This window comes from Chiloscyllium plagiosum, unplaced genomic scaffold (genome assembly GCF_037043375.1).
Source record: "Chiloscyllium plagiosum isolate Xiang-an unplaced genomic scaffold, Cpla_swu_hap1 HiC_scaffold_10, whole genome shotgun sequence".
Lineage (NCBI taxonomy): Eukaryota > Metazoa > Chordata > Chondrichthyes > Orectolobiformes > Hemiscylliidae > Chiloscyllium > Chiloscyllium plagiosum.
This window is the reverse complement of record NW_028270148.1, coordinates 69,375,296-69,390,774: the sequence shown is the minus strand read 5'-3', so window position 1 is coordinate 69,390,774 and position 15,479 is coordinate 69,375,296. Positions and strand designations below refer to the sequence as shown.

The window sequence follows — 15,479 nt, the reverse complement described above, 5'->3', positions numbered from 1 at the left end:
GTTTTGCTGGTTTAACTTGAGGAAAGAATATACTTGCTTTTGGAAGCTGTTCACAGAAGCTTCTCAAGACTTATATCTGGGATGAACGTGTTTACTTTGAGGAATCTTCGATCCGGAGGAGGATTAAGAGGATGTTTCACATTGATAAAGGAGTCTAGATCTAGGGAGCATTGTCTTAAAAATAAGAGCCTCCCTTTTAAGACAGAGTTAAGAGTCATTCTTAGACTCTTCCTCAGAGAGCAATGAAGGCTAGATGATTTAAAAATATTTAAGGCTGACTTGGACTGTTTTTTTGCTTGACATGAGAATTGATGGTTTTTAGATCGAGGGAGTGCAGGGCACAAGAGCATGGCATTATGGTCATAATTAGAACAGCTGTGATTCAATTAGACGGTGGAGTAGATTTGGACAGATTGGCTAAACCCTTATGACCTTCCACACTTGAGTAGATGCTAATGTCATAGTTGTACAGAAAACACTTCTTTGGGGTTCGTTTGTTTTGGTGTGGAGTTATTTAACATTAATCAAGATACTCAGGTTTATACCCTCTTTTTATTTGGTGAATGCTTATCTTGGTGGGCAGGATATGTAGTGCAGACTTTGGGAGAAGGCACAGTAGTATCCTTTTTGACTATTGTTACTGAAGGCACTTGCAGATATTTCAGCCTTCTATTTTGATAATCATCTGAAAATGCAAGTGAAAAGGTCAATTTTACAGTTTATCCTAAATATTTAAGACCGATTCCATTGGGATGAACTGGGATTTAACATTTACTAGAACTTGCACCAACCTTTATTTAGAAGAGGTGATGATTTCAATTGTCTCATTAAACTGAAAGTTATATTTCTAAAATTGAACTATAGATTATCTCAGTGTATGCAGTAAGGATGCTCCCGTGAGACCAATGCAGGCAGTCACGTAGGAGATAATCTGCTTTATATCTGGATATGAAGCATGTACTTGAGGTTAAAGAGTAATGTATTAATCTAAAAAATTGGTAAAAGCATCAAAAACCTGGGCACAGATTTAAGGTGATTAATTGAGGCATGAGGAACTTTTTCATGATGTAGGTAGCTGGGATCTGGAATGTGTTGACTGAGTGTGACAGAGATATTCACAAGGCAACTGGATTATTATCTGAAAAAGAACATATGCAGGGTTATGAAGATAAGGCAGGGGAATGACACTAAGTCAATAGCTCATTTGGGGAGCTGGTGCAGTGATGGAATGAATGCATTCCTTTTGTGTTGTAACAATTCTGTGATTGTATTGTTACCATTGCTTTTTCTTTGAGAATTGCATTGAAAGCAACATTTATTAATGCTTCATGCTGAAATATATAAAATTGAGGCAATGAGAAGCAATGCAATCAGATAATTTTAATATTGATTAGTAACTGATGCCTTTAAGCCAATATGAACAATATTAATTTAAAATAAAATGGTTAAGATGAAAAGCGAAAGCAATTGGAGACTGGAGTGCATGGCAATTTGATAGGAGCTTTGGGGAAGTGATGGTGTGCTATAAATAATTTGATGATTGGCTGCAGTTTTTAAAAAAGCAAAAAACTATGCTAAGCTTTACTTCAGTATGAGGTGTTTGACCAGGTTTTAAAATTTCATCCAGCCTTCTAATTATAGGAATAGTCAAATCGTTCTGATTGTTGGGAATCATAAAACAATTTCTTCATGAGTTAAAAATGCAGTTGTCAGGTAACATAGTTTCAGCAGAGGAAAAAAAATGTGAAGAAAGTAGATGACTATTATAACTTTGGATGTTGTCATATAAATCAACCTTTTGAAATCTCAGAATCCCTTCAAAATTGAGCGAGCTTGTATGTTGAAGAGTGAATGCTTGGTGTAGATGGTCTCCATCTTTGTTATTCACCATGTGAGGATATTTCTTCTTAGGAAAAAAAAGCCTGAAACATGGCTTTCTTGATCCCATTCATTCCAAGGTGTTGAGAAGTAAAGCAGCTATTTGGCTTAAAAAGTTGAGACTGACGATCAATGAGTGTAGCATATCATGGCTGAAAAGTGCTTGACTTAAGCTGAGTATATTCAGAAATATTGTGGTTTCAAAAAAAAGTCATTTTTATGTCGTGGCCAATGGTAGATTTATTCATTAAAAAGTATTCATGAGCCAGCGGTTATAACATAAAACAATTGGCTTTCAATGTTGTTACTCTTTGAAACATTAAACCCACACATGTGCAAGGTAGGAGGGATAGGCAACAAGTGCCAGTGTCTCAAACAAGAATGCTGCTTTGGAAAATGTAGGGGATGAGGGGGAATGGAGCACTGACAGCCAGGTTTCTACTGTAACAAAGGGTATGTCAGGTTCCAAATAAAGCGATTGTGAAAGGGGACTCTATTCAGAGGCAAAGACAAACAATGGTTGACAATGAGACCTCAATGGTCTGTTGCCTACCTGGTCCCAGGATCAAGGATATCTTGGACAGGGTGCAGAATATTCTCAAAGGGAAGAAGGACCAGCAGGAGGACAATGCACACATCGGAACTCACAACATAAGAAAAGAAAACTACAAGATTCTGGGGAGAATATTGGAAGTTAGACAGGAATTTTAAAAGTAGATCCTCAAGGGTAATAATATCTGCATTGCTCCCCGCGCCATGAGCTAGTGAGAGTAGAGCAGCTGAATGTGTGTTTGAGGAACTGATGCAAAGAAGTACTCTCACTTTTTGGATCATTAGAATCTCTTCTGGAGTAGAAGTGACCTGTATAAGAAGGACGGATTGCACCTAAATTGGAAGGGGAATAGTGTACTGGTGGGGAGACTTACCAGAGCTACTCAGGAGGATTTAAACTAGGAAGGGTGTGTTGGGAGGGACCCAGGGAGACAGTGAGGAAAGAGATCTGTTTGAGACTGGTGAAGTTGGGAAAATGAGCAAGAAGTAACAGAGCATTGAGGGCAGAGCAGTGGGTGTGATCTACGTTGACCTCATTTAAGACGGTCACCAAGGTTTGTCATTAGGTAGACGGGTTAGCAAGGTTAGATCACATGGAAGGCAGGGAGAACTGACTCAAAGGTAGAAGATGGTGGTGGTGTAGGGTTACTTCTCAGGTTGGAGGCCTGTGACCATTGGTATGCCACAAGGATCCGTGCTGGGTCCACTGCTTTTCTGTCATTTATATAAATGATTTGGATGTGAACATAGGAGGTATGGTTAGTAAGTTTGCAGATGACATCAAAATTGAAGGTGCAGCCGACAACAAAGGTGGTTACCTTGGAGTACAACAGAACCTTGATCAGATGGGCCATTGGGCTGAGGAGTGGCAGGTAGAGTTTAATTTTGATAAATATGAAGTGCTGCACTTTGGACAAGTAAATCAGGCCAGGACTAATACACTAATGGTAAGGACTGGGGAGTGTTGCTGAACAGAGAGACCTTAGAGTGTAGGTTTATAGTTCCTTGAGTGGAGTCACGGTATAAACGTTAGTGAAGAAGATGCAGTAGTGCCTCGACTTACGAACTTAATCTGTTCCGGGACCCGGTTCGCGAACCGAAAAGTTTGCGAATTGAATCAATTTTTCCCATTGTTCGTAAGGATGTTTGGACGTAGCAACGAGCGCTGTTCACAGCGCACGTGCCAAAGACTAACTGAATGAGATCACGCAGGGCCCAAGAGCTTTTGCATTCAACAAGCGCGTAGCAAAGCAGAACATTGAAACCACATGGTTGCACACTGGCTTTTTGTGTTCGTACCTTGAATTTCGTACGTATGTTGAAGCAAAATTTTACGTACAATCCTGTTCATAAACCGATTTGTTTGTGAACGGGGTCGTTCGTATGTTGAGGTGCTACTGTATTTGGTGTTCTTGCCTTTATTGGTTAGTGCATTGAGTATAGGAATTGGGATGTCATGTTGCGGGTGTACGGTACTTTGGTGAAGCCACTTTTGGAATACTTAGTACATTCTGTTCTCCCTGTTATAGCAAAGATGTTGTGAAACTTGAAAGGATTCAGCAAAGACTTTACAAAGATGTTGCCAGGGTTGGAGAGCTTAGTTATACCAAAAGGCTGAATATGCAGGGGTGATTTTCCCTGGAGTGTTGGAGGCTTTCAATGCAATGTAACTGGATTTATAAATGGAGTAGACTTCATAATTTTTCCAATTGTGATTTGCACATTTTTAATTTTAGATTTTATTAAGGTATGTGCTGATCATTTATTTTGATCTCTAAAATATGAAAGCAAAAAATAGGCAGTGTCTTTAATTCCTAATTTGCTATCTGAGAACTTTGGTTATTATCCTGTTTATTCATTACACTTTAGCTGGGCATCTGGACAGCTTTTTGATTTGAGTTAAACTAATGTTGGGAAAGGGGAAACTAATGCCACACAGATCACTCAATGTTTGAAGAGATCAAGCTTCTCAAAGTTGTGTGATTGCACAGCAATAAGGAATATGCCACACAGAAACAAATTTGTTCACGAGCCATGTTCCTTTCCAGTTTCATGGCAGTGCAGCACTTTGAAGGAGAATAGCATGTTAGAACCCACTGGCTGCCCACATTAATAGAAAATTAAAGAGAGTTTGATGGGCAGTTTCCTGTTTTGGTGGGCCATGTCATTTTGCCATTGATTGCAAAATCTGAGCTAGTATCATGAGGTGAGTAGTTGTAAACATTTTGAGCAAGATAGCTGCCCCCAAAGTCCATCCTTTCAGTTCTAAACTGATACGGTAAGCTTCAAAGTGCATGGTTCTGCTGCTACCTCAGGATCCTCCGTAAGGAATGAGAATAATTGTCCAAAAAGGACTTCTGGTTTGAATCCACTAAGGATTTCTAGTTTGAAAGCAAAGATGACCAAAATTAAACTAATTGTTTATTGCATATTATGATCTCCAGCATCTGCAGACCTCACTTTCTCCTATTGCATATTAAGGGATATTAAGAGTAATATTTCGTCTTTAGCTTTTTCCATTCTAAATGCATATTAGGATGCTGTATTGGATTTCTTCTACACTGACCCAAAAAGTTGTGGGCAACACGTAAATTGTCTAACTCCCCACACAGAGTTTCCCCTGCTGTCATGAGTGGATACATGGGACAAAATGTGACAGCTTGTTCCAGCATTCTGGGCATTTTCCTAAAGAAAAATCACTTGTTCGAGGCCAGGGATGCTACTTACTTGAGAATGTTGCAGTGTGAAGTAGGGTTGAAAAGATCTTCAAAACTAGTTTAATGTATTTGTAGGCTTTTAAGCTGTGCATCATCAGGAAGTGGTATTTTCCTTCATTTTGTATTTAATATCTAAATTTATGAACTGCCTTCTCTTTTGTCCCACATTTGTCTTTGCTGATCTTGGCCGTGCAGAATCTGTTTGCAAACTTAGCCTATTTCCAGGTGGAAAGTAGCATGACTGCATACTATTGTGTCCAAGGGTTAACACTTTCAAAATAAAAACTATTTTAATTGAAAGGAATGCAGCCATAATCAGGAATTTTCATGTGTACAGTGGCATTTTACTACTTGGTGCTGTAGAGATTCCAATGTTTGTGTTCTTTTCAACTGAATTCTTCTAAAGTTCCCGTAATGTCTCAACTATTTCTTTTTTTTTAATTTCAGGACTTCGAGGAATATCCTGAACATCGAACAAATTTCTTCTTACTTTTACAAGCTGTAAATTCACATTGTTTCCCAGCATTCCTAGCCATTCCTCCAGCACAATTTAAGCTAGTTTTAGATTCTATAATATGGGCTTTTAAGCACACAATGAGAAATGTTGCTGATACAGGTTTGTTTAACTTTATTTTTTTAATCAAATTTCCTATGTATAATTTTGTTTCTGACCATTGACTTTTTGCAACCATGTTTTATATAATAGGTCTGCAAATCCTCTATACTCTGCTACAAAATGTTGCCCAAGAAGAGGCAGCTGCCCAAAGTTTCTATCAGACATACTTTTGTGATATTCTTCAACATATATTTTCTGTTGTCACAGATACATCTCATACTGCTGGTGAGCACATTGCATAAGTAGCAATGATTATTTCTTTTCACTGTTTTAGAATTTGGTTACAACTAACTAAATATTTGTTCCAGATTGGTAGAGAAGTTTGATTTGAAAAGTAATTTGCATGGGGAATTGGGAAACTTTGGTGATGTAATTAATGTCTGCGTTGAGTAAATTATTCTTTTGTTTCCTTCCTAATTACTAATTTGTTTTACTGCAGCTTCCCAACAATTGTCTGTTTAAAATTAATTTAAAATAATCCAGGAATCGAAGGTTAGGTGTTCTCATATTTATGGTTTTGTACAGCATCTTTCTTTATAAGACTATCTGCAAAACGCTGAACCTTTACAATTGTAATTATGCAAGTAGCAATTTGGTAGTCAATTTGCCACTTGACTCCATGGACCACTTCTGCATTAATTTCATCTTTCATAAGATTTCCTTTTTTCGTGTTTTGTTCTTGCAAATTAATAATTTGTGAAATGAACCAAAAATTTTGAAACCATTAGTTCATTCTAACAACATTATACAGCAAGTATAGTTTAAGACTGTAATGGTTTTGATGCCTCTAGAATACTGGCATTTTGGGCAAACTTATTGGGGTCACGAAAAAGAAATGTAGATTCACAAAGATAACATTGAAGATGTGATAATTTTGAAATTTGGGGCAGTCAAGGTTAAGAATAGATCCAATAGATGTTGTCACCAATATAAAATTACAACTCATTGATTTACTGAGCAATGAAAGGTTGTTCTGCTATAACGCACGTTTCGTTAATGCAAATCTACTGTGATGCGATTGATGAATTGGGGACACTTTCTAAACAAGGAATTTTTAAAGTGTGTATTGGTTATAACACTTAAATTAATGGTGCTGCTATTACATAATTTTCTTATAACATGGGATTGCATGAGAACAGAACTACCGCGTTATAACAGAAACATGAAAGTTGTTTGACTTTGGTTGTGCAATTTGACTCCTGACTGTCCTACTTTACAATTGTGATTACACCAGATCATGTTCTTCTGAAATGTAAAGTACTTTGGTCTGTCTGAGAGGTTAATTGGTGCCATGTAATCAGAAGTCTGTCTTCAAGGCAAGTAGGTTTACCTTTAACGTTAAGGGTTTTTGGAATCAGGTCCTGCTACTGCAAGTTCATACTGTCTCACAGGTAGAAGTGGCCTGTGTTTCAGTTTCTGTGATGTACGATTGAAAGTAAATTCAACATAAAGTTGAGGGTTGACAAATCTTAGCTAGTTTTTTGCGAAGTTGCTTATGAAATTATTGATACAAAAAACTGTTCCATACTTTGGCATTATAAGTGAGGATATATTAGTAAAAACTAAACTGTTATGCTATTTCCTAAGCAGTAAAGTTGTCACCTTTTTAAGATACAATTTACACTGTTTCCAGTGTTGTAAAATAAAAGATACTTCAGACGTTTAAAAAATGTCATGTTTCACAGAATGTGGGTATTGCTGGCAATCCTTTTTTGTCCTAGAAGTGACTGTCCTCTGAAATGGCATGAACGTTATGTATGGGTTAGACCAGTTAAGGGTGACAGATGTCCTTTGCTAAAGGACGTTAGTGAACCAGATGGATTTTTCCAACAATCAAAGTAAATTTTATGGTCACTATTACTGAGGCTAGATTTCAGTAATGGATACAAATAATTTAAATAAAATCCATCTACGTTCTTTGAGCATTAGCCAGAGTCTGAGTTTTGAGTCCTGTGACAACATCAGTATACCACCAGATCCCCTCAATATCTCCTTAATGTTCCAACTCTTGGTTCCATCTTCTAGTTAGGTTGGTTGTCACATGCTTAGCTGCAAAGAAATCAACAACTTACCTTTAGTGTAAGTGTACAGGTTTGTAATATATTTGATGTAAAATGCTACTTTTAATAAGAGGCAAAACTTATAACTAAGGAATACGGACAATGTTAAAGAGAAAAGTAGGGATAAAGCCATGGAAGAATTTTAATTTCAGAATTAAGCTTTGAGAGATGATAGTTGGTGATTAGAAATTGGTGCTGGATATAATAATAAAATCTGAATGCTGCAGTCATTATTTCTGCCATTTGAGAGTATGATATACTGCAATTTAGATTGCTTGTAACTGATTTTAAAGTTTTTAAACTAATTTTCACCAAATCTATCTGTGAAATACAGGATTGTAGATAAATGTTTGCATAATTGCATCTAGAAGTCAAATGTTCATGTGAAAATTAGTTTTTAACGTTCTATTTTTTTTTTTGTAGGTTTGACAATGCATGCATCAATACTTGCATACATGTTTAACCTGGTGGAGGAAGGAAAAATATCAGTGCCTCTTAACCCGACAAATCCTGTCACTAATCATGTATTCATTCAGGATTATGTGGCCAATCTGCTGAAATCTGCTTTTCCACATCTACAAGAGTATGTTGGTCTTGATTTTAAAAAGCTTGCTTTAATCAGTTGTTACTTTACTTCCTAATCTGAATTTTCTTTTTTTCCAAACAGGGCACAAGTGAAATTATTTGTAACGGGCCTTTTCAGTTTAAATCAGGATATTGCAGCTTTTAAAGAGCATTTGAGAGATTTTCTTGTGCAAATCAAGGTAAAGAAGATTAAGAATAATCAAATATTGGAATTTTGTTAAATTGTCTACCAAGGTAGTTACATGAAAATGTTGTAAGAGTTCCAGGTTTCATTGAATTGTATTCCTGAACAAATAAAAAAAGATGAGATGTGTTAACTGTTTGAGCCTGAGCTGATCTTACTAACAGGAAAGTGGGGTTAGAGTAAAATAGTCAAGGCAGGCAGGAACAAAGCAGAAAATGAGGTAGGACTGATAAATTTAAACTGCATTTCAGTTCGAAAGACCTGACGGGTAATGCAGTTGAACTCAGGGCATGGTTGGGAACATAGGACTGGGATGCCATAGCAATTACAGAAACAAGGCTAAGGGATGGACAGGACAGTAGCTTAATGTTCCAGGGTATAGATCCTACAGGAAGGATAGGGGGCGAGATCCTCAGGATCTGATCGGATGTACCCTAGAAGTGTGGGAAGCTAGGGAAGTGATTACTGTGTCCCTTGCTGAGATATTTGTATCACAAATTGCCATAAGTGAGAAGACTGGAGGTTGGCTAACGTTTTACCTCATTTTTGAAGGCTTCCAATTCCCCAGCCATCCTTTTACCTGCAAAATCTGACCCCAATCAATTTTTGAAAGTTCTTGCCTAATACCATTATTTGTGAAAGGTGATGAGGAAAAGCTAGGAACTATAGACAAGCGAGCCTGACATCGGTGGTGGGCAATTTGCTGGAGGGAATCCTGAGGGACTGATTTACACATATTTGGAAAGGCAAAGACTGATTAGGGATAGTCAACATGGCTTTGTGCATGGGAAATCATGTCTTGCTAACATAGTTGAGTTTTTTGAAGAAGTAATAAAAGAATTGATGAAGGCAGAACAGTGGATGTGATCTAATGGACTTCAGTAAGGCGTTTGACAAGCTTCTGCATGGTAGACTGGCTAATAAGGTTAGATCACATGGAATGCAGGGAGAACTAGCCATTTGAAAAAAGAACTGGCTCGAAGTTAGGAGACAGGGTGGTGGAGGTTTGCTTTACAGGCTGGAGGCCTATGACTAGCGGTGTGCCACAAGGATCAGTGCTGGGTCTGCTGTGTTTTGTCATTTATATAAATGGTTTGGATGTGAGTATAGGAGGTATAGTTAATACATTTGCTGATGACACCAAAATTGAATGTGTAGTGGACAGCCAACAACAACCTTGTCATACCTCAGAGTATAACAGGACCTTGATCAGATGTGCCAGTGGGCCAAGGAGTGGATAAAAGTGCAATGCTGAATTTTGGAAAGAACAGGACTTATACACTTAATGGTAAGGCCCTAGGGAGTGTGGCAGAACAGAGACACCTTGGAGTGCAGGTTCATGGTTCCTTGAAAGTAGAGTCCCAGGTCGACAGGATAGTGAAGAAGTCATATGGTATGCTTGTCTTTATCGATTAGTGCATTGAGTATAGGAGTTGGGAGATCATGTTGTGGCTGTACAGGACATTGGTTAGGCCACTTCTGGAATAATGTGTGTAATTCTGGTCTCCCTGCTCCAGGAATGTTGTGAAACTTAAAATGGTTCAGAAAAGATTTTCAAGGATGTTGCTAGGGTTGGAGGATTTCAGCAGTAGGGAGAGGCTGAATAGGCTGGAGCTGTTTTCACTGGAGTGTCGAAGGCTGAGGGGTGACCTTATAGAAGTTATAAAATTATGAAGGGCGTAGATAGGGTGAATAGCCAAGGTCTTTTCTCCATGGAGAGCAGGGGGTGGAGTCCAAATCTAGAGGGCATAGGGCATGGGATGGGGAAAAGGGACCCAAGGGGCAACCTTTTTACGCCGAGGGTGGTGTGTGTATGGGATGAGCTGCCAGAGGAAGTGATGGAGGCTGGTACAATTACAATATTTAGAAGACATCTGAATGGGTATAAGAATAGGAAGGATTTAGAAGGATATGGACCAAAGCTGGCAAATGGAACTAGATTAGGTTAGGATATCTAGTTAACGTGGATGAGTTGGACCAAAGAGTCTGTTTCTATGACTGTAAAATTAATGCTGCTCCTTATGTATGGTGGGCCTCATTATTGTTGGTTGAGAGTCAGTATAGGTAATTTTCTAATAGTTTCTAACTTATCATTGTTCTCCAGTCACTTTTCACAAATTTGAGTTGTTGCTTGCAGAATCTATTTAAGTATGAATGCAGATTGTTCTACCATAGAGATTTTATTCTGTGTAACAAAACCAGTCCAGTTTCATTGATCTGTTTCCAGAATTATTATTCCATATCTGATTATGAAACCAAGACTCATTCCTGATCCATTTGTAGTTTTGTGAAAAAGAAAATTTGGCTTTCCAAATATTTGAGCAAATGGAATTTTATGATGTGAGCTATTTATAGAAAAGGCGAAGACGTTTTCTTTTCTTAACAAAGTTGTATGCAGATTTTAACTTGTGTGGTTATTCTCTAAATGAATACCTTCATTAAAGCTTGCCTGCCCAACATTAATTAAACACTGTACAAGGTTTCTCACATTTGACTTGGAGCTATACTACAGAGTGTTTTAACTACATTCCTAGTAGTTAGTTACAAAAAGTTTCAGATTTGAACCCTAGAGTTTAGTTTTTGCTAACAGCAAATTGTAGCATGATTTTGGGGTGGGCCAGGGTTCCTACTCATGCTTGATTCTAATTTGTGTTTTAAAAATGACGACTGTTTCTAAAATTGACATCGAGTACCTACTGGATAAGCAAGCACATGAATGCCCATTTAAAGGAAGTACTCAATTTGTAGTTTTGCCCGTCTCAGCCAAATACTGGAAGCAGTAACCATGGAAGTGTAAATAGGCAACCTTGTTAAGTGTTAGTATATCCATTTAAATTTGAGTGTTTCACTTTTTAATATTGCTTGCCACAGACTTCTGTGCTGTTACCTGACATGCACACATGACACACTTTTTCTCAATACTTCCCTTGCTCTCGCCCTCCAATCTGAAGCCCATATTTGTTTCCCTTTAATCTGACTCCTGTTCCTATTGTCCATTTTTTTTTTGTCCACCTCTGCTACCACTAGTAACTTGCTCATTTTCTGGCTCTTGGCTTCTATTCCAAATTTGTGCTCAGTTCTTGGGTGCCAACTATTGGCAAAAGTTGGTTAGTGCAGGTAGACCTGGGATTCAGTTGCTCCGAGTCAACCAATCTGCCACGAGATAATACTTAGCGTAAAACAATGTTAAGTTCGCAATTTTTTTAAACACTTAAAGCATTTAAATTTTTATTTACATTAATATTCCAAGGATATTTAGGAAGATATAGCTTTTCAATTTGAACCTTAAGAAAAGTCAATGTACAAAATTATAGTATTTATTTTGTAAGGTATTTCAGCAAAGAATGCACAGAGGGTACAATATTTCAACCTGTACATAGGTTATTTAAATATACCTTGTGCAGTAATAACTATTTTAACATTGATTCCTATGAGAAATTGTGATTCATATAAAATCACAATTTTCAGGATGTAATATACTAAAGGTTACTGTATTATTCTGAAAGAACACTACTTTGCAGCGCAACATAGGTAGGTTTTTAGGATTACTTTTATATTGGCACAAGTCAATATGATATAATGCGCACTGAAATTGCTATTTTTGCAGCAGAAGAATGGAATTAGTCTAATTTCAACATGACAGACAATTGTTATTAACTGGATTCTTTTATTTTTGCCTGTTAACAATGTTTCTGTCTGCAGGAATTTGCTGGGGAAGATAGTGCTGACTTGTTCTTGGAAGAGAGAGAAGCTGCTTTACGACAGGCCCAAGAAGAAAAGCATAAACTTCAGATGTCTGTTCCTGGTATTCTTAACCCACATGAAATTCCAGAGGAAATGGTTGATTGAAACATATGGAGTAAACCAAGTTGTGCTATTTCTTCTGTTCAGCCACCATTAATGTAGCTTTGCAGAAGGTAATTGCACATCTATGTGTGTTGACCAAAAACGATGCCAATATATGTATATTAAACCCTTTGTCACCTGGTAGCTCTTTTTACTTAGTATGCAATTTCTATAAGCAGTTTTCTTGTGTAATACCTTTTTTCCATTGTTATAAATTAAAAGTTTTGTCATCTTTGTTTAGATTTGCATGCAGTTATATGAATTAAATCACTTTTTAAAGATCACTTGTGCCCCATTTTATGGTTTTGCGAGGGGGTAACAGAGGACAGCTGAGAAGTGGACTTTGCTTGTGCCTCTGTTTGCAAAGTGTACAACAGATATAGGAATTATTTTCTGGAAATGATCACCAATTTCTTTAATTAGGTGTGTTACTTTGTTATAGTGTAGCCTTTCTTTAAGTTTTGCAGCCTAGGAATTAAAGTGATCTATGGGGGGAAGCAATGTTCAAAAGGGTTGTCTGTCAGGCATGTCCCAGTGCTGCTTATCAATTGTATCCATGGGTAGTTGGAAGAAATGGTAATGCTTGACTTGAATTAATGCAATTCTAGCCAGATGGGTTTGCGGCAAGATCATGTGCATATCATCCCAGTGTAAAGCATCTTGAATGACTTGGGAACACAGTACACTTGGTTATTTTTTATGAATTTTTTTTGTCTATGTATGTGCTGTCGCTTTGTCGACAACAGCTTTTTGTTTTCCTCAATGAGGAGTGTTGCTCATTTGTGAGCTTTCATTAATTCTAAGTGAAAGTGGTTAAATATTTATCGAGTTAGCATAGGCTGCATCTTTATAAACAGCTCATGGAAATACTGATGGCTTTTGAAATGACTTGTACTAATTTACATTGTTTACCATGCTGTAGTGCTTCAAGAACACTACTTAAGAGCAAAATAAATTTGGTTTACATTTAAAATCTGACTTGTGATTTTGATATTGCTTGTTTTTGTTCTCCAAATAATAAAATTCACCTGAATTTCTCAATTGTTTCACTGGTACTATCAAATTTTGGCAGGTGTTTTAACATTGCTGACATTTATCCATCAGTTGTGAACCACATTTGCTACAATATTTACAACACATTGAATTAGATCTTTTACTTTGGATGATGCTACAACTTCAAATGCAACTTACTCCATTCTCTTCATTGGTGTAATATTACTATTCTGCAGAATGCATTACTAAGATTTGCGATACAAAAACAGACCATTTAGCCCACCTTACCTATAATAGGTACTTGTATTCACACCAGCTGCCTCCTACCCCTGCTTCCATTCAGCTGATCAGCACTTCCTTTTGTTTCTTCATTCCTCAACATATCCTCCTAACATCTTATGCTGTTCACCTCCATTGTTCAATAGTGAGTTCACATTCTACCCTCCAGTTAAAAATAAGTATATCTTAAATTTATTTTTGCAAATATTGACTTTTATATTTGTAACCCATGTTTGGGCACTGCCATAAATTTCTAATTCTCCCTATTCAGAATTTTAAAGGACTGTTGGGTCACTGCCTTTAGTAATTTTTTTTTCGTGCATGTTCAACCTCAAATGTGATTATCTTGGTTGCAAACATTTTTTACACTGTGCCTACATTCCATTTTTGTGTTATGTAGAACAACTATATGCAATGATCAAATGTCGCCTAATCAATTTCTCTCCCAGTTCCTCTAGACATAACTCCCAGTGAATAATTTGTATTTAATTGGCTTTGTTAATCTGTTTTTAGTTTGTGGATTTGTACTCATCTAGCCCCTTGCTTACCTACTCCAGTGAATGCAATGTATTTATCTAGTATTAAAATGCAGACAATGATTTCGGTCATCTTAAAATTTGAGTTTTAAGCTTACTGAAGAAATTTAAAGTATTTGCATTCTGTTGTGATTACATTCCTAGATTTCACACCACATGGTGATAAAATAAAGCAAAGAACTGCTGGTGCTGGAAATCTGAAACAAAAATTGGTGGAGAACTCAGCAGGTCTGGCAGCATCTGTGAAAAGAAAAGAGTTATTGTTTTGAGTCCAGTGATCCTCCTTCAGAACTGATAGTAGCTATCCAGATGACGACTTGATGGAAAAACCAACATGTCATTTACTATATTCTACTTTGCATCTACTGGTTAAGAATAATCTGTTGATTGGCCATAATGTGAAATGAACCATGCTTAGCTATTAAGGATTATTTACTGGATTCTTCTAATCAAAATATACAGGATTAAGTTGATAATTTACAGTTTATGAAAAACGTATGTACATTAATCTGGCATATTAAAACTTGTGTATTATCTGTTTTGGGTCATTGACTGGAACAGATCAGTGGGTTTCCAAGGAATCATTGAGCTAAACTCGCCCCACCCCCCAAAAAAAATCTGGTTAAGATTCCTGTTCAGATGCATCATTAAATTTAGAACCATATCTTGGTCAGTAACTGCATTAATATTAATTACAGTAAATCAGAAGCTTAAGTAGTAACTGGTAATGTACATTCACAAGGAGTGAATCTGCTCAAGAACCATCTCAATATCTAATGCAAAAGAAACTAATTTCTACAAACTTTATTGAATAGTGTCCATTTACCTGTTTTAATGTTAAATATATTTACAGGTGTGTACAATCTTAAACGCACACTTATTGGTATGTCGCCTGCCACTGAAGGTAAGATTGGATGCAGTTATATTCCAGTAACTTAATGACTTGTCTGATGGGCCAAATGAAGAACACAATATTCAACTAACTGCTGGGCGATCTCCAGTAATTTCTGTTTTTGTAACCAAAGAAGTTGTTCTTTCACAACTGGCACTGATAAGGAAGATTTAATTTCGCTAACTGAACATGGAATGGATAGATCATCAGACTTTGAGGACTGCTCCCGAACAAATGCAATGTATTTGCAGTAAAACTTGCTAGAACAATTAGAAAGAAAGTTACTGTTACCCCAGCGACACCAAATGAAAACCAACAGCCTACACACAAAGCATTCAGAT

The 15,479-nt window shown here is 37.0% G+C and overlaps 1 protein-coding gene across 6 annotated transcripts in view; it reads left to right on the top strand.

The window, feature by feature from the left end:
• LOC122552899 (exportin-1) overlaps positions 1-14,780 on the top strand; it is an 81,452-nt gene extending 66,672 nt beyond the window's left edge. For 5 of the 6 annotated variants that reach the window (XM_043696079.2, XM_043696078.2, XM_043696081.2 and 2 more), the window contains 5 exons: positions 5,595-5,763; positions 5,854-5,988; positions 8,247-8,406; positions 8,491-8,587; positions 12,295-13,416. In XM_043696079.2, coding sequence (XP_043552014.1) covers positions 5,595-5,763; positions 5,854-5,988; positions 8,247-8,406; positions 8,491-8,587; positions 12,295-12,441 — 708 coding nt within the window. In that variant the 3' untranslated portion in view covers positions 12,442-13,416. Of the gene's footprint in view, positions 1-5,594; positions 5,764-5,853; positions 5,989-8,246; positions 8,407-8,490; positions 8,588-12,294; positions 13,417-14,390 lie in introns of those variants that run through there. The other variant, XR_015758464.1, reaches the window with a different exon arrangement.
• The last annotated feature ends 699 nt before the right edge of the window (positions 14,781-15,479 follow it).